Source organism: Oncorhynchus gorbuscha, unplaced genomic scaffold (assembly GCF_021184085.1).
Source record: "Oncorhynchus gorbuscha isolate QuinsamMale2020 ecotype Even-year unplaced genomic scaffold, OgorEven_v1.0 Un_scaffold_848, whole genome shotgun sequence".
Taxonomy (NCBI): domain Eukaryota; kingdom Metazoa; phylum Chordata; class Actinopteri; order Salmoniformes; family Salmonidae; genus Oncorhynchus; species Oncorhynchus gorbuscha.
Genome location: NW_025745838.1, coordinates 250974 through 271256, shown reverse-complemented (window position 1 = coordinate 271256; position 20283 = coordinate 250974). Strand labels below are relative to the sequence as shown.

Genomic DNA, 20283 nt, shown 5'->3' with positions numbered 1-20283 from the left:
ATAGTATCTGTAGTATATGGAGTATATGTAGTATCTGTAGTATATGTAGTATATATAGTATCTGTAGTATATGGAGTATATGTAGTATCTGTAGTATATGGAGTATATGTAGTATCTGTAGTATATGGTATCTGTAGTATGTAGTATCTGTAGTATATGTAGTATATGTAGTATCTGTAGTATATGTAGTATATGTAGTATCTGTAGTATCTGTAGTATATGTATAGTATCTGTAGTATATGGAGTATATGTAGTATCTGTAGTATATGTAGTATATATAGTATCTGTAGTATCTCTAGTAATAATAATAATAATAATATATAGTATCTGTAGTATATGTAGTATATATAGTATCTGTAGTATCTGTAGTATATGTAGTATCTCTAGTATATGTAGTATCAGTAGTGTATGTAGTATGTGTAGTATATGTAGTATCTGTAGTATATGTAGTATCTCTAGTATATGTAGTATCTGTAGTATATGTAGTATCTCTAGTATATGTAGTATCTGTAGTATCTGTAGTATCTATAGTATCTGTAGTATATGGAGTATATGTAGTATCTGTAGTATATGGAGTATATGTAGTATCTGTAGTATATGTAGTAGCCGTAGTATCTGTAGTATCTCTAGTATATGGAGTATATGTAGTATCTGTAGTATATGTAGTATATATAGTATCTGTAGTATATGGAGTATATGTAGTATCTGTAGTATATGTAGTATATGTAGTATCTGTAGTATCTGTAGTATATGTAGTATCTGTAGTATCTGTAGTATATGTAGTATCTGTAGTATCTGTAGTATATGTAGTATCTGTAGTATATGTAGTATATGTAGTATATGGAGTATCTGTAGTATATGGAGTATCTGTAGTATATGTAGTATATGTAGTATATATAGTATCTGTAGTATATGTAGTATATGTAGTATCTCTAGTATATGTAGTATCTCTAGTATATGTAGTATCTCTAGTATATGTAGTATATGTAGTATATGGAGTATCTGTAGTATATGTAGTATATGTAGTATCTGTAGTATATGTAGTATATGTAGTATATGGAGTATCTGTAGTATCTGTAGTATATGTAGTATCTGTAGTATCTCTAGTATCTGTAGTATCTGTAGTATATGTAGTATCTGTAGTATCTGTAGTATATGTAGTATCTGTAGTATATGGAGTATCTGTAGTATATGTAGTATCTGTAGTATATGTAGTATCTGTAGTATATGTAGTATATATAGTTTCTGTAGTATATGTAGTATCTGTAGTATCTGTAGTATATGTAGTATCTGTAGTATATGTAGTATATGGAGTATCTGTAGTATCTCTAGTATCTGTAGTATCTGTAGTATCTCTAGTATATGTAGTATCTCTAGTATATGTAGTATATGTAGTATATGGAGTATCTGTAGTATATGTAGTATATGTAGTATATATAGTATCTGTAGTATATGTAGTATATATAGTTTCTGTAGTATATGTAGTATCTGTAGTATCTGTAGTATATGTAGTATCTGTAGTATATGTAGTATATGTAGTATTTGGAGTATCTGTAGTATCTGTAGTATATGTAGTATCTGTAGTATCTGTAGTATCTGTAGTATATGTAGTATCTGTAGTATCTGTAGTATATGTAGTATCTGTAGTATCTGTAGTATATGTAGTATCTGTAGTATCTGTAGTATATGTAGTATCTCTAGTATATGTAGTATCTCTAGTATATGTAGTATCTGTAGTATATGTAGTATCTGTAGTATCTCTAGTATATGTAGTATATCTAGTATATGTAGTATCTGTAGTATATGGAGTATCTGTAGTATCTGTAGTATCTATAGTATCTGTAGTATATGGAGTATATGGAGTATCTGTAGTATATGGAGTATCTGTAGTATCTGTAGTATCTATAGTATCTGTAGTATATGGAGTATCTGTAGTATCTGTAGTATCTATAGTATCTGTAGTATATGGAGTATCTGTAGTAGCCGTAGTATCAGTAGTGTATGTATTATCTGTAGTATATGTAGTATATGTAGTAGCTGTAGTTTATGTAGTATCTGTAGTATATGTAGTATATGGAGTATCTGTAGTAGCAGTAGTATCAGAGGTGTATGTAGTATCTGTAGTATCCCTAGTATATGTAGTATCTGTAGTAGCAGTAGTGTATGTAGTATCTGTACTATATGTAGTATATGGAGTACATGTAGTATAGTATATGGAGTATAGTATCTCATAGTATCTGTAGTATAGTATCTGAGTACTACAGTATATGTAGTATATATCTGTAGTATCAGATATCAGTAGTGTATGTAGTATCTGTAGTATATGGAGTATATGGAGTATCTGTAGTAGCAGTAGTGTATGTAGTATGTGTAGTATATGTAGTATCTGTAGTATCTGTAGTATATGTAGTATATGGAGTATCTGTAGTATCTGTAGTATATGTAGTATATGGAGTATCTGTAGTATATGTAGTATATGGAGTATCTGTAGTAGCAGTAGTATCAGTAGTGTATGTAGTATGTGTAGTATATGTAGTATCTGTAGTATCTGTAGTATATGTAGTATATGGAGTTTCTGTAGTATATGTAGTATATGGAGTATCTGTAGTATATGTAGTATATGGAGTATCTGTAGTATATATAGTATATGTAGTATATGGAGTATCTGTAGTATATGTAGTATATGTAGTATCTGTAGTATATGTAGTATATGGAGTATCTGTAGTATATGTAGTATATGGAGTATCTGTAGTATATGTAGTATATGTAGTATCTGTAGTATATATAGTATCTGTAGTATATGTAGTATCTGTAGTATATGTAGTATATGGAGTATCTGTAGTATATGGAGTATCTGTAGTATATATAGTATCTGTAGTATATGTAGTATATGTAGTATCTGTAGTATATGGAGTTCCTGTAACATCTGTATTATCAGTAGTATATGGAGTATCTGTAGTAGCAGTAGTATCAGTAGTGTATGTAGTATCTGTAGTATCTGTAGTATCAGTAGTATCAGTAGTGTATGTAGTATCTTTAGTATCTGTAGTATCTGTAGTATCTGTAGTATCTGTAGTATATGGAGTATCTGTAGTAGCAGTAGTATCAGTAGTGTATGTAGTATCTTTAGTATCTGTAGTATCTATAGTATCTGTAGTATCAATAGTGTATGTAGTATCTGTAGTAGCAGTAGTTTCTGTAGTATCTATAGTAGCAGTAGTTTCTGTAGTATCTGTACGGTTTTAAGTATCAGTATTATTATTATTATTATTATTATTTTTTTTTTTTCACCTTTATTTAACCAGGTAGGCTAGTTGAGAACACCTTTATTTAACCAGGTAGGCTAGTTGAGAACACCTTTATTTAACCAGGTAGGCTAGTTGAGAACACCTTTATTTAACCAGGTAGGCTAGTTGAGAACACCTTTATTTAACCAGGTAGGCTAGTTGAGAACACCTTTATTTAACCAGGTAGGCTAGTTGAGAACACTTTATTTAACCAGGTAGGCTAGTTGAGAACACCTTTATTTAACCAGGTAGGCTAGTTGAGAACACCTTTATTTAACCAGGTAGGCTAGTTGAGAACACCTTTATTTAACCAGGTAGTATTGAGAACACCTTTATTTAACCAGGTAGGCTAGTTGAGAACACCTTTATTTAACCAGGTAGGCTAGTTGAGAACACCTTTATTTAACCAGGTAGGCTAGTTGAGAATCAAGTTATCATAGTATGAACAAGTTCTCTGCAGTATGGCCAAGATAAAGCATATCAGTGTGAACAGACAACATAGAGTTACATATGGAGTAAACAATTATCAAGTCAATAACACAGTAGAAAAAAAGGGGTAGTCTATATACAATGTGTGCAAAAGGCATGAGGAGGTAGGCTGTATAATTAGTATTTAGCAGATTAACACTGGAGTGATAAATGATCAGATGGTCATGTACACGTAGAGATATTGGTGTGCAAAAGAGCAGAAAATTATCTGCAGAATCAGTGTTATCTGTAGTTTCAGTAGTATCAGTAATATCTGTAGTATCAGTATTATCTGCAGTATCAGTATTATCTGCAGTATCTGCAGTATCTGTAGTATCAGTATTATCTGCAGTATCTGCAGTATCTGTATCTGTAGTATCTGTAGTATCTGTAGTATCTGTAGTATCTGTAGTATCTGTAGTATCTAGTATCAGTAGTATCAGTATATCTGCAGTATCTGTAGTATCTGTATTATCTGTAGTTATCTGTAGTATCAGTATTATCTGCAGTATCTGTAGTATCAGTATTATCTGCAGTATCAGTATTATCTGCAGTATCTGCAGTATCAGTATTATCTGCAGTATCTGTAGTATCAGTATTATCTGCAGTATCTGTAGTATCAGTATTATCTGCAGTATCAGTATTATCTGCAGTATCTGTAGTATCAGTATTATCTGCAGTATCTGTAGTATCAGTATTATCTGCAGTATCTGTAGTATCAGTATTATCTGCAGTATCAGTATTATCTGCAGTATCTGTAGTATCAGTATTATCTGCAGTATCTGTAGTATCAGTATTATCTGTAGTATCAGTATTATCTGCAGTATCTGCAGTATCTGTAGTATCAGTATTATCTGCAGTATCTGCAGTATCTGCAGTATCAGTATTATCTGCAGTATCTGTAGTATCAGTATTATCTGCAGTATATGTAGTATCAGTATTATCTGTAGTATCAGTATTATCTGCAGTATCTGCAGTATCTGCAGTATCTGTAGAATCAGTAGTGTCTGTAGTATCTGTAGTAGCAGTATTATCTGCAGTATCTGTAGTATCAGTAGTGTCTGTAGTATCTGTAGTAGCAGTATTATCTGCAGTATCTGTAGAATCAGTAGTGTCTGTAGTATCAGTGAACTTGAAAATCAATCGAAAAGATGTATTCATTATTCCTGTGCTAACGAGTCCTAAGTCGGTACCTCATTCCCTATATAGAGCACTACTTCTATGAGTCCTGGTTAGAAGTAGTGCACTGTATAGGGAACAGCGTGCCGTTTGGGATCTACAACCATTATTACGAGACGATACAAAATAGACGAAAAACAATACTCTTCTGTGAACTTGAAAATCAATCAAAAAGAAGTATTCATTATTCTGGAATACAAAACAAGATATTTATATGTATATTTATTTATTTATTCCTCGTTTTGAATTTGACAACATATTATTGATTATACAATGGAGTTAGACAATGGAGGCATCACAAACAGCACACTATTCCCTATAATGGAGGCATCACAAACGGCACACTATTCCCTATATGTTTTGCTGAAGTAGTGCACTATGTAAGGAACAGGGTGCAATTTGTAACACAGCCTATAAGGTAATGGCACTGTTCAAAGTATATACAAGGGGAAACATAACAACAGTGTTTTTTTATTGTCTTGACACAATAAATAAATACATAAATTAAATACATAAATTAAATATAGCTAACGATAGAAGTATTTAAAGACATATCATTGTTTCATGGCATTTAGGCTGAGAGAGAGAGAGAGAGAGGGAGAGAGAGAGAGAGAGAGAGAGAGAGAGAGAGAGAGAGAGAGAGAGAGAGAGAGAGAGAGAGAGAGAGAGAGAGAGAGAGAGAGAGAGAGAGAGAGAGAGAGAGAGAGAGAGAGAGAGAGAGAGAGACAGAGAGAGAGAGAGAGAGAGAGAGAGAGAGAGAGAGAGAGAGAGAGAGAGAGAGAGAGAGAGAGAGAGACAGAGACAGAGACAGAGACAGAGACAGAGACAGAGAGAGAGAGAGAGAGAGAGAGAGAGAGATCTTTGATGACAATATGATGATAAATTGAGTCACAGAATAGGAGTAGTTTAGACTCCTCCACTGATGCATTCACTCTCCAGAGACACACACTAACAGGCACACACACACTAACAGACACACACACACAGGCACACACACACTAACAGGCACACACACACTAACAGGCACACACACACTAACAGGCACACACACACACTAACAGGCACACACACACACACTAACAGGCACACACACACTGACAGGCACACACACACACTAACAGGCACACACACACTATCAGGCACACACACACTAGCAGGCACACACACACTATCAGGCACACACACACTAACAGGCACACACACACTAACAGGCACACACACACTAACAGGCACACACACACTAACAGACATACACACATTCACACACACTAACACACACTGAAGTTCCACACACTGATACAGACACTCCCCAGAGAGTGAGAGAGACACACACACTAACAGGCACACACACACTAACAGACATACACACATTCACACACACTAACACACACACACTGAAGTTCCACACACACTGATACAGACCCTCCCCAGAGAGTGGTAGGGTGTTCTCAGCCTCACAAAACTGCAGTCGCACATACACACACACACACACACACACACTGCAGTCGCACGGACACTCACATACACACAGTGCAGTAGCATGCTCACACACACACACACACACACACACACACACACACACACACACACACACACACACACACACACACACACACACACACACACACACACACACACACACACACACACACACACAGTCGCATGCACACACACACACACACACACACACACACACATTTCATCTAGCAGCTGGGAGAAGGCGAAACTCACATTCTGAAAACACTTACTCACCCTCTCTCCCTCTCTCTCTCACCCTCAATCTCTCACACTCCCACTCAATCTCTCAACCTCTCTCTCTCTCTCTCCTCTCTCACCCTCGATCTCTCACACTCAATCTCTCAACCTCTCTCTCTCTCTCTCCCTCTCTCACCCTCGATCTCTCAAGCTCAATCTCTCAACCTCTCTCTCTCTCACACCCTTTCTCTTTCACACACACACACACACACACACACACACACACACACACACACACACACACACACACACACACACACACACACACACACACACACACACACACACACACACACACACACACACACACACACACACACACACACACACACACACACACACACACACACACACACACACACACACTGCGCAGTAGCTTATTCCATTTGGTATTAACAGAGGAGAGCAGAACCATTAACATTCTAAATGGCATTTGGCGTTCACCCATGTCTGAGGAGAAGATGTGGAAACTGGTCACTAGGTTTAGGAGATAATGCCTCAACTGAAGAATTAGGAGATAATGACTAAACCTTAAGAATTAGGAGTCACCCATGTCTGAGGAGAAGATGTGGAAACTGGTCACTAGGTTTAGGAGATAATGACTAAACTGAAGAATTAGGAGATAATGGTCCTGTTAAAACCCTATGGGCCCTGTTCAAACCCTATGGGCCCTGTTCAAACCCTATGGGCCCTGTTCAAACCCTATGGGCCCTGTTCAAACCCTATGGGCCCTGTTCAAACCCTATGGGCCCTGTTCAAACCCTATGGGCCCTGTTCAAACCCAATGGGCCTTGTTCAAACCCTATGGGCCCTGTTCCCCTGGGCCCTGTTCAAACCCTACCCTGTTCAAACCCTATGGGCCCTGTTCAAACCCTATGGGCCCTGTTCAAACCCAATGGGCCTTGTTCAAACCCAATGGGCCCTGTTCAAACCCTACGGGCCCTGTTCAAACCCTATGGGTCCTGGTAGAACACTAGAAGCTTTAATATGGGCCCTGTTCAAACCCTATGGGTCCCGTTCAAACCCTATGGGCCCTGTTCAAACCCCATGGGCCCTGTTCAAACCCTATGGGCCCTGTTCAAACCCTACGGGCCCTGTTCAAACCCTATGGGCCCCGGTCAAAAGTAGTGTACTAAATAGGGAATAGCGTGCCATTTTGGAAGCACACACTCAGTGTGCGAGGACGTTTGTATAACAGATCAATACTGTGTTGTCTACTGTGATGTCACAGCTGTCGTGTGTATGTGGATTGTCAAGGCCATAAGAACACAGAAGTCACTTATATTAATCAAAGTGCCAGTTGCTATCGACTGTAGTCAACGGCTTGTATTGTACCCATCCAATGTCCCTCTGTCCGCCCCTGTCCGTCCGTCCCTCTGTCCGTACCTCTGTCCGTCCCTCTGTCCGTCCCTCTGTCCGTCCCTCTTTCTGTCTGTCCGTCTGTCCGTCCCTCTGTCCGTCCCTCTGTCCGTCCGTCTGTCCGTTCGTCCGTGCTCCCTGTTGAAGTCAATAGCTTGTATTGTAAATAGACAATGTTTCAGTGGTTCTCTCTCCAATAGTCCTTGGCTTGTAGTCACTGTATAAACAGACAATGTTTCAGTGTTTCTCTCTCCAATAGTCCATGGCTTGTAGTCACTGTATAAATAGACAATGTTTCAGTGGTTCTCTCTCCAATAGTCCTTGGCTTGTAGTCACTGTATAAATAGACAATGTTTCAGTGGTTCTCTCTCCAATAGTCCTTGGCTTGTAGTCACTGTATAAATAGACAATGTTTCAGTGGTTCTCTCTCCAATAGTCCATGGCTTGTAGTCACTGTATAAACAGACAATGTTTCAGTGTTTCTCTCTCCAATAGTAATTGTAGTCACTGTATAAATAGACAATGTTTCAGTGTTTCTCTCTCCAATAGTCCATGGCTTGTAGTCACTGTATAAATAGACAATGTTTCAGTGGTTCTCTCTCCAATAGTCCATGGCTTGTAGTCACTGTGTAAACAGACAATGTTTCAGTGGTTCTCTCTCCAATAGTAATTGTAGTCACTGTGTAAACAGACAATGTTTCAGTGGTTCTCTCTCCAATAGTAATTGTAGTCACTGTATAAATAGACAATGTTTTAGTGGTTCTCTCTCCAATAGTAATTGTAGTCACTATATAAATAGACAATGTTTCAGTGGTTCTCTCTCCAATAGTAATTGTAGTCACTGTATAAATAGACAATGTTTCAGTGGTTCTCTCTCCAATAGTCCATGGCTTGTAGTCACTGTATAAATAGACAATGTTTCAGTGGTTCTCTCTCCAATAGTCCATGGCTTGTAGTCACTGTGTAAACAGACAATGTTTCAGTGGTTCTCTCTCCAATAGTAATTGTAGTCACTGTATAAACAGACAATGTTTCAGTGGTTCTCTCTCCAAATGTCCATGGCTTGTAGTCACTGTATAAACAGACAATGTTAGTCTACGGTCGATCAGCCACTATAGTCTACGGTCGATCAGTCACTATAGTCTACGGTCGATCAGTCACTATAGTCTACGGTCGATCAGTCACTATAGTCTATAGTTGATCAGCCACTATAGTCTATAGTTGATCAGCCACTATAGTCTATAGTTGATCAGTCACTATAGTCTATAGTTGATCAGCCACTATAGTCTATGGTTGATCAGCCACTATAGTCTATAGTTGATCAGTCACTATAGTCTATGGTTGATCAGCCACTATAGTCTATGGTTGATCAGCCACTATAGTCTATGGTTGATCAGCCAATATAGTCTATGGTTGATCAGCCACTATAGTCTATAGTTGATCAGCCACTATAGTCTATAGTTGATCAGCCACTATAGTCTATAGTTGATCAGCCACTATAGTCTACGGTCGATCAGTCACTATAGTCTATGGTTGATCAGTCACTATAGTCTATGGTTGATCAGTCACTATAGTCTATGGTTGATCAGTCACTATAGTCTATGGTTGATCAGTCACTATAGTCTATGGTTGATCAGTCACTATAGTCTATGGTTGATCAGTCACTATAGTCTATGGTTGATCAGTCACTATAGTCTATGGTTGATCAGCCACTATAGTCTATGGTTGATCAGCCACTATAGTCTATGGTTGATCAGTCACTATAGTCTATGGTTGATCAGTCACTGTAGTCTATGGTTGATCAGTCACTATAGTCTATGGTTGATCAGTCACTATAGTCTATGGTTGATCAGTCACTGTAGTCTATGGTTGATCAGTCACTATAGTATATAGTTGATCAGCCACTATAGTCTATAGTTGATCAGCCACTATAGTCTATAGTTGATCAGTCACTATAGTATATAGTTGATCAGTCACTATAGTCTATGGTTGATCAGCCACTATAGTCTATGGTTGATCAGCCACTATAGTCTATGGTTGATCAGTCACTATAGTATATAGTTGATCAGCCACTATAGTCTATGGTTGATCAGTCACTATAGTCTACGGTCGATCAGTCACTATAGTCTATGGTTGATCAGTCACTATAGTCTATAGTTGATCAGTCACTATAGTCTACGGTCGATCAGTCACTATAGTCTATGGTTGATCAGCCACTATAGTCTATAGTTGATCAGCCACTATAGTCTATGGTTGATCAGTCACTATAGTATATAGTTGATCAGCCACTATAGTCTATGGTTGATCAGTCACTATAGTCTATAGTTGATCAGTCACTATAGTCTATGGTTGATCAGTCACTATAGTATATAGTTGATCAGCCACTATAGTCTATGGTTGATCAGTCACTATAGTATATAGTTGATCAGTCACTATAGTCTATGGTTGATCAGTCACTATAGTCTATAGTTGATCAGTCACTATAGTATATAGTTGATCAGCCACTATAGTCTATGGTTGATCAGTCACTATAGTCTACGGTCGATCAGTCACTATAGTCTATGGTTGATCAGTCACTATAGTCTATAGTTGATCAGCCACTATAGTCTATAGTTGATCAGTCACCATAGCAGTCAGCATAGTCTATAGTTGATCAGTCACTGTAGTCTATAGTTGATCAGTCACTATAGTCTACAGTCGGTCAGTCACTATAGTCTACAGTCGATCAGTCACTATAGTCTACAGTCGATCAGTCACTATAGTCTACAGTCGATCAGTCACTATAGTCTATGGTTGATCAGTCACTATAGTCTATAGTCTATGGTTGATCAGTCACTATAGTCTATAGTTGATCAGTCACTATAGTCTATAGTTGATCAGTCACTATAGTCTACAGTCGATCAGTCACTGTAGTCTATAGTTGATCAGCCACTATAGTCTATAGTCTATAGTTGATCAGCCACTATAGTCTACAGTCTATAGTTGATCAGTCACTATAGTCTATGGTTGATCAGTCACTATAGTCTATAGTTGATCAGTCACTATAGTCTACGGTCGATCAGTCACTATAGTCTATAGTTGATCAGTCACTATAGTCTACGGTCGATCAGTCACTATAGTCTATAGTTGATCAGTCACTATAGTCTATAGTTGATCAGTCACTATAGTCTATAGTTGATCAGTCACTATAGTCTATAGTTGATCAGTCACTATAGTCTATAGTTGATCAGTCACTATAGTCTATAGTTGATCAGTCACTATAGTCTACAGTCGGTCAGTCACTATAGTCTATAGTTGATCAGTCACTATAGTCTATAGTTGATCAGTCACTATAGTCTATAGTTGATCAGTCACTATAGTCTATAGTTGATCAGTCACTATAGTCTATGGTTGATCAGCCACTATAGTCTATGGTTGATCAGCCACTATAGTCTATGGTTGATCAGCCACTATAGTCTATGGTTGATCAGCCACTATAATCTATAGTTGATCAGCCACTATAGTCTATAGTTGATCAGCCACTATAGTCTATAGTTGATCAGCCACTATAGTCTATGGTTGATCAGCCACTATAGTCTACGGTCGATCAGCCACTATAGTCTATGGTTGATCAGCCACTATAGTCTATAGTTGATCAGTCACTATAGTCTATGGTTGATCAGTCACTATAGTCTATGGTTGATCAGTCACTATAGTCTATGGTTGATCAGCCACTATAGTCTATAGTTGATCAGCCACTATAGTCTATGGTTGATCAGTCACTATAGTCTATAGTCGATCAGCCACTATAGTCTATAGTTGATCAGCCACTATAGTCTACAGTCGATCAGTCACTATAGTCTATAGTTGATCAGTCACTATAGTCTGTGGTTGATCAGCCGCATAGTAGTTATAAACTATGTGGTTAACTGCATATGGATAATGGGGAACATTCTGCTGCCCTTTTCATTGACCTGTTAAAGGCTTTTGATACTGTTGATCACTCACTGCTAATTTAGGGTCTTTCCTCATTTGGCCTAGACCAGACTGCATGTAACGGGTTTAAACATGTATTGATATATATATATATATATATAACTCAGTGTGTCTCTGCTGATGATGTTCGATCAGGTTTCCTGGATAATTACGAAAGGTGTCCCGCAGGGATCGATTCTGGGTCCTGTTCTTTTTACTGTTTACATTAATTAACAATATCGACTTGTAACCTGCGCTTGTATGCCGATGATGCTGTTGTGTATGCTATTGTCCCCCGACGGTTGACCAGAGGCTCTATCTGAACTGCAGTCTGCCTTCATTGTATTACAGAGAAACTTTATTGACCTGAAATTAGTATTGAATGCAGGTAAAACTCAGTATATGTTGTTCTCTAGAGAGCGTCAAAATAACTCTGATGATTTAATGTCCTTTGGATGGTGTCCATATCGATCGTGTCCCTGCTTCCAAATGTCTGGGCATCTGGATCGATGAAAAGCTGTCTTTTAAAAAGCATATTGATGAGTTAGGTAAAGTAATGGGCTTATTTTATAGAAATAGGTCCCGCCTCTCTCTACATAGTAGAAAGCAGATTATTCAATCAACGTTCCTATAGGGGATAAACATCATCAATATTATATCAGCTGCCACTTCATTATAGCTGACAGATGCAGTTTATCAGAGCACACCGAATTTATTATATATATATATATAATATATATATGCCATTTAGCAGACGCTTTTATCCAAAGCGACTTACAGTCATGTGTGCATACATTCTACGTATGGGTGGTCCCGGGGATCGAACCCACTACCCTGGCGTTACAAGCGCCATGCTCTACCAACTGAGCTACACAGGACCATTATGGCCGGCAATTTTAGTACTCATCGCTGCATTCTCTAACCGGGAAGATGGTTGGGCCCTCTGTGATGTCATCGCTGCATTCTCTAACTGGGAAGATGGTTGGGCCCTCTGTGATGTCACCGATGCATTCTCTAACCGGGAAGATGGTTGGCCCTCTGTGATGTCATCGCTGCATTCTCTAACCGGGAAGATGGTTGGGCCCTCTGTGATGTCATCGCTGCATTCTCTAACCGGGAAGTTGGTTGACCCTCTGTGATGTCATCGCTGCATTCTCTAACCCGGGAAGTTGGTTGGGCCCTCTGTGATGTCACCGCAGCATTCTCTAACCCGGGAAGATGGTTGGGCCCTCTGTGATGTCACCGCAGCATTCTCTAACCCGGGAAGATGGTTGGGCCCTCTGTGATGTCATCGCTGCATTCTCTAACTGGGAAGTTGGTTGGGCCCTCTGTGATGTCATCGCTGCATTCTCTAACTGGGAAGTTGGTTGGCCCTCTGTGATGTCATCGCTGCATTCTCAAACCCGGGCAGATGGTTGGGCCCTCTGTGATGTCATCGCTGCATTCTCTAACCCGGGAAGATGGTTGGCCCTCTGTGATGTCACCGCAGCATTCTCTAACCCGGGAAGATGGTTGGGCCCTCTGTGATGTCACCGATGCATTCTCTAACCGGGAAGATGGTTGGCCCTCTGTGATGTCATCGCTGCATTCTCTAACTGGGAAGATGGTTGGCCCTCTGTGATGTCATCGCTGCATTCTCTAACCCGGGAAGATGGTTGGGCCCACAGAGATTGATACACCGCTATGTTTTCATTTATAAAAGCCCTTTTACAAAAATGGCCCACTGTACATCTTTACTAAAATTCAGACATACGACTTACTACACCTGGTCTCAGGGATGGTTTAACTCTGGAAATTCCTATGGTCTCTACTGACTTAGGTAAATCAGCTTTTAGTTTTCTTGCACCTTATTTGTGGCACAATTGTCAAAAGCGCTCATCTGTAGAAGAGACCTTGGTCTCAGTGTGACTCCCTGATAACAAAAGGTTCAATAAATAAAAAATACATGGGAACACATTGGGAGGAATCTTAGAGCATCTTAGCTTTCCCTAGTCCATGTGACTAGGGAAACCATTAGGGTCCATGTGACTAGGGAAACCATTAGGGTCCATGTGACTAGGGAAAGCATTAGGGTCCATGTGACTAGGGAAAGCATTAGGGTCATTACGGTCCATGTGACTAGGGAAAGCATTAGGGTCCATGTGACTAGGGAAAGCATTAGGGTCCACGTGACTGGGAAAGCATTAGGGTCCACGTGACTAGGGAAAGCATTAGGGTCCACGTGACTAGGAAAAGCATTAGGGTCATTAGGGTCCATGTGATTGGGGAAAGCATTAGGGTCCATGTGACTAGGAAAAGCATTAGGGTCATTAGGGTCCATGTGATTGGGGAAAGCATTAGGGTCATTAGGGTCCATGTGACTAGGGAAAGCATTAGGGTCATTAGGGTCCACGTGACTAGGGAAAGCATTAGGGTCCATGTGATTGGGGAAAGCATTAGGGTCCATGTGATTGGGGAAAGCATTAGGGTCCATGTGACTAGGGAAAGCATTAGGGTCCATGTGACTAGGGAAAGCATTAGGGTCATTAGGGTCCATGTGATTGGGGAAAGCATTAGGGTCATTAGGGTCCACGTGACTGGGGAAAGCATTAGGGTCCATGTGACTAGGGAAAGCATTAGGGTCATTAGGGTCCATGTGATTGGGGAAAGCATTAGGGTCCATGTGATTGGGGAAAGCATTAGGGTCCATGTGACTCGCCATCAGGAGAACCTCTTCCATGACTTGCAGAGTATTTTCTGAATGCCTGCGTTCTGGTCAAACGTCATGGACTAAAATATCCATATACTGTAGGTTCATCCATGTTCATATATAGGCCCTCATCCCTGTCTGTTCAGAAAGACCTCTTCCCTGACTTGTATATAGGTCCATGTACTGTACAGTATATACTGTTGGACGATCCACGTTCAGAAAGACCTCTTCCCCGACTTGCAGACTAGAATCTTCTGGAAGGCTCGTCTGAAGTCCTGGTTGAAGATGGTGTAGATGACGGGGTTGAGGGAGCTGTTGACGTAGCCTATCCAGAAGAAGAACTTAAAAAGAGACTGGGGGATCTCACACGGTGCCCGGCACACTCCATACAGGCTGTAAACAGATCAAATACGATCAATTAATCAATCAATCAATCATACAATCAAACTAACAGTTGGCTACCACCTGACTGTAGTCAAATATTTTTTTTTTTAAGTATTTAGTTATCGTCCCAAATGCCACCGCCCGGATCTCTACAAAGGACCCTACTAACTATAGATGGACACGACCTTAGAGTGAAATCTCACCACAACGACCTTACAGTAAAAAAACACACACAATGAAATGACTTAAAGAAGCTAACAACAAAAAACTCCAGGTAAACAACGAGCGATGCGAGACAAACAATTGGCTCAATGGTGTCTGCTCCTCTTACCTGATGGGAAAAGATGTTACAGAACTTGCAGCTTTGGAAAACGCTGTACTACAGTATTACTGTGAAACACAGTAGAATACATAGTAGAAATACAGAGTAGAAACCAGTAGCAACACAGTAGAAACCAGTAGAAACCAGTAGAAACACAGTAGAAACACAGTAGAATCAGTAGAAACACAGTTGAAAACAGTATAATCAGTAGAAACAGTAGAAACCAGTAGAATCAGTAGAAACACAGTAGAAACCAGTATAATCAGTAGAAACACAGTAGAAACCAGTAGAATCAGTAGAAACACAGTAGAAACCAGTAGAATCAGTAGAAACACAGTAGAAACTAGTAGGATCAGTAGAAACACAGTAGAAACCAGTAGAATTAGTAGAAACACAGTAGAAACCAGTAGAATCAGTAGAAACACAGTAGAAACCAGTATAAACACCTTAGAAACCAGTAGAATTAGTAGAAACACAGTAGAAACACAGTAGAAACACAGTAGAATCAGTAGAAACACAGTAGAAACCAGTAGAATCAGTAGAAACACAGTAGAAACCAGTAGAATCAGTAGAAACACAGTAGAAACCAGTAGAAACGCCTTAAAAACCAGTAGAATTAGTAGAAACACAGTAGAAACATAGTAGAGAATGTAAAACCACAGAAACACAGTAGAAACCAGTATAATCAGTAGAAGCCAGTAGAAACCAGTAGAAACACAGTAGAAACCAGTAGAAACACAGTAGAACCACAGAAACACAGTAGAAACACAGTAGAAACACAGAAACAGAGTAGAAACATAGTGAAACCAGTAGAAACACAGTAGAAACACAGTAGAAACACAGTAGAAACACAGTAGACACACAGTAGACACACAGTAGAAACACAGTAAAAACCAGTAGAAACACAGTAGAAACACAGTAGAATACAGTATAATCAGTAGAAACAGTAGAAACCAGTAGAATCAGTAGAAACACAGTAGAAACCAGTATAATCAGTAGAAACACAGTAGAAACCAGTAGAATCAGTAGAAACACAGTAGAAACCAGTAGAATCAGTAGAAACACAGTAGAAACCAGTAGAATAAGTAGAAACACAGTAGAAACCAGTAGAATTAGTAGAAACACAGTAGAAACCAGTAGAATCAGTAGAAACACAGTAGAAACCAGTAGAATCAGTAGAAACACAGTAGAAACCAGTATAAACACCTTAGAAACCAGTAGAATTAGTATAAACACAGTAGAAACACAGTAGAAACACAGTAGAATCAGTAGAAACACAGTAGAAACCAGTACAATCAGTAGAACCACAGTAGAAACCAGTAGAATCAGTAGAAACACAGTAGAAACCAGTAGAAACGCCTTAAAAACCAGTAGAATTAGTAGAAACGCAGTAGAAACATAGTAGAGAATGTAAAACCACAGAAACACAGTAGAAACCAGTATAATCAGTAGAAGCCAGTAGAAACCAGTAGAAACACAGTAGAAACCAGTAGAAACACAGTAGAACCACAGAAACACAGTAGAAACACAGTAGAAACACAGAAACAGAGTAGAAACATAGTGAAACCAGTAGAAACACAGTAGAAACACAGTAGAAACACAGTAGACACACAGTAGAAACACAGTAGAAACCAGTAGAAGCACAGTAGAAACCAGTAGAAACACAGTAGAAACCAGTAAAAACACAGTAGAAGCCAGTAGAAACACAGTAGAAACACAGTAGAATACCTGTAGCTGAAGAAGAAGGGGAACCAGCAGATCACGAAGACGCCCATCACCACCGCCAAGACGAAGGTAAACCTCTTCTCCCTCGCCGCTGTGATTTTGTTCCTGTTGACGGTGCTCCGCCGCTTCCTACGGGACGAAAACAGCTCGATGGACTTAGAGCTGGCACGCGACTTCTTGCTCTCTGAGCGTTTGGACGAAGCCAAGCTGCTCTTCCTGCTTCCTGTGGACTTCCTTCTCTCTGAAGGTTTGGAATCCTTCTTGTCGTCATGGTGATGGTGGTGGTGGTGGTGATGGTGTTGATGCTGATGGGAAGAGGAAGAGGAATGGGAATGTTTTTTGGCGGATGTGGGTTTTTCGTCCGACGAGCTGCTGTCGTCAAAGTCGTCTCCGTCGTCGGGGTCGGGGGTTAATTTGGGTTCGTTGGGTAACATCCCCTGTGGCACCTGCGTCTTCTGCTGGCTCTGGCAGTGCCCGTTCTCCCGGGCAACCCCTCCGCCGCCACCATTTTCCTTCAGAGATCCTCCGCACCCCTCCTCCTCGCCCCCCTGCCCCAACCCGTTAACGTGCAACGGGGCAGTTCCGTTGTCCTCCACCTCTCTCTTCTTCTCCGACATGGTCCTCGTCCGCGTCTTAGCAACCTGGTAGATCCTGATCAGAAGAAGATTCATCACTTACATTTAGTCACGCGTAACACTAGATAGTATACTAGTATACTACATAGGGGAACAGGGTTCCATTTAGCGCTACACACTAGATAGTATACTACATAGGGGATACAGGGTTCCATTTAGCGCTACACACTAGATATTATACTACATAGGGGATACAGGGTTCCATTTAGCGCTACACACTAGATATTATACTACATAGGGGAACAGGGTTCCATTTAGCGCTACAGACTAGATATTATACTACATAGGGGAACAGGGTACAATTTGAGACACGCGCTAGGAAGTACACTACATTTGGGGAAAATGGTATCATTTCAGACATACACTAGGAAGTGCACTACATTTAGCAGGGTTTAAGTAAAGGGGGGAGAGTCAACTCACCTGATGTACACCAGTATCATGATAACGCAGGGAGCGAAGAAGGATCCTATGCTGGAGTAGAGAATATACCAGGTCTCATCGTTCAGCCGACACTGAGGACTGATCTCCCCTCCGCTGCTCCGGTCCATGGTGATCAACGGCGGAAAGGAAATAACGGCCGAGATCAGCCAGACCACCACGATCATCCCGTTTAGCCGTGTAGGCGTCCGCTTCTGGTTGTATTCTATCGCCTGGGTGATCGACCAGTAACGGTCGAGACTGATAGCGCACAGGTGAACTATAGACGACGTGCAAAAGAGAACGTCCAACGCCAAGTAGACGTCGCACCAAACTTTCCCGAAGAACCAGTAGCCCATGAGTTCGTTAGCTAGAGAGAAAGGTATGACGAGAGTAGCCACTAGGATGTCCGCGCTGGCCAGGGACACCAGGAAGAGGTTCTGCGGCGGTTTGAGAGCGCGGCTGGTCAACACGGCGATGACCACCAGCACGTTGCCCACAATGGTAAACAGGATGAGGAAGCCCACGACTACCGTCAGTCCGGTTACGGAGAGGAGAGAGTACTCACTGTCCCCGGTAGCCGAGGAGTTGGTGTATGTGGTATTCCGCTCGTCCACCACCCCGGAGAAATTCAAGAAATCCATTATTTTAATTAATCACTCATGAGGGGTAAAAAATAAAATAATTATAAAAATTCAGGGAAATTATATGTGTTATTCGCTAGCACACATCCGCGAAGGGTTAGTTATATTTCACATGTCTTTGGAGAAAAACGTTGAAATCACACGGTCCCTTTTCCCTTCTCTCTCAGCCCTCTCTCTCTCTCTCTCCCACCTGCCTCTTATATTCAGCGTTGTCATCTCCAATCCGCTGCGAGACAGAAACGGACTAAATCAGGAAAATAATCAACAATACTCCGAAGACAAACTGTCATAGGTGTTAAGATTCTACATAACTTAAAATCACCAGCAGGACAAATCAGTTAGATCCCCATCCACGCGTCCACGGCGGGTAGTAAATGTCCTCCTCCCTGCTGCATCCTTGAGCCGCTACACGGAGCGTCCTGCTCTCCGCGTCCTGCTCGAGAGGATTGTAATATCCACGTGCTGTTCGCATTTAAAGTCACCCGGGAGCGGGAGAAGAGAGAGAGAGGAGATAGAGAGGGTGGGGTGTTATGACCCGTGTTAATTGATACCAGTTGATGTAGTTACTGTCATGTGTGAGGACCAGCTATTAGTGTGTGTGCTGTATTGGAGGGCCTAAACTCAACTTTAAAACACTTAATGAATATCTAAAAAAATTATGAGAATCTGATTCTGACTTGAGACTGTGAGAGTTGGTAGATGATGTCAATGCATCACTGATTGACAGACGGTTTAAGTCCCAAATGCCCCCCCCCCTCCCCTCCCCTCCTTTTTCCCCACATATACAGTGCACTGCTTTTGCTCAGAGACCAATCATATTTAATCCACGTTGTGTATTATCAGTAGGTGTCTCTCTGTCCCGAGCTGTCAAATCGGAACAGACTGGCGCATCAGCATCGCAGAACGTTTCATTCCAAGAAGAATGCGCTCGAGGTGTGTCTCCTCCTCGCGTACATCGCAGACTGCACCGGTTTGTTCGGTCCACTCGCTTTACTCTTGTAAAGGCGGCTAGTCCGACACCGTAACGGGGCCGGTAATATATAACTCAAGTGTAAACACGAAACATGAGAACCAAATACATGGTCTACCGCTGCGTTTAGATATATCTGTTGATTAGAACCTGTTCGTTCAGCCGAGTCACAGTCCGACAGCATAATATATCTCCCCCGTTCTCACACACACACACGCACACACACACACACACACACACACACACACACACACACACACACACACACACACACACACACACACACACACACACACACACACACACACACACACACACACACACACACACACACACACACACACACACACACACACACACACACACACACGCTGAATAATTGATAGAAACGAGTAGCTGCCTGACTCTGACCTTGCCTCGTCAGGGATATATATGAGTACATAGTCGCGGGAATTCGTTATTTTATTGCCAGCTGAAAAAGTCTGTGTCAGTCCG

At 40.6% G+C, this 20283-nt stretch overlaps 1 protein-coding gene across 1 annotated transcript; it reads right to left on the bottom strand.

Moving 5' to 3' along the window:
* Nucleotides 1-13280: 13280 nt before the first annotated feature.
* On the bottom strand, nucleotides 13281-19229 carry LOC124020534 (alpha-2C adrenergic receptor-like). The gene is made up of 3 exons (XM_046335772.1): nucleotides 18178-19229; nucleotides 17126-17773; nucleotides 13281-15084 (listed from the first exon to the last, which is right to left on the bottom strand). Exons 1-3 carry the CDS (start codon nucleotides 18816-18818, stop codon nucleotides 14907-14909), a joined length of 1467 nt encoding a protein of 488 aa, XP_046191728.1. The 5' UTR covers nucleotides 18819-19229; the 3' UTR covers nucleotides 13281-14906.
* Between the last annotated feature and the right edge of the window lie 1054 nt (nucleotides 19230-20283).

Excerpts from the sequence above, each read along its gene's own strand:
- LOC124020534 (XM_046335772.1), bottom strand. The coding sequence starts at position 18,818 with ATGGATTTCTTGAATTTCTCCGGGGTGGTGGACGAGCGGAATACCACA. Across the intron at positions 17,774-18,177 it reads ATGATACTGGTGTACATCAG|GATCTACCAGGTTGCTAAGA; the intron begins GTGAGTTGACTC and ends TCTTCTGATCAG. Across the intron at positions 15,085-17,125 it reads CCCTTCTTCTTCAGCTACAG|CCTGTATGGAGTGTGCCGGG; the intron begins GTATTCTACTGT and ends ATCTGTTTACAG.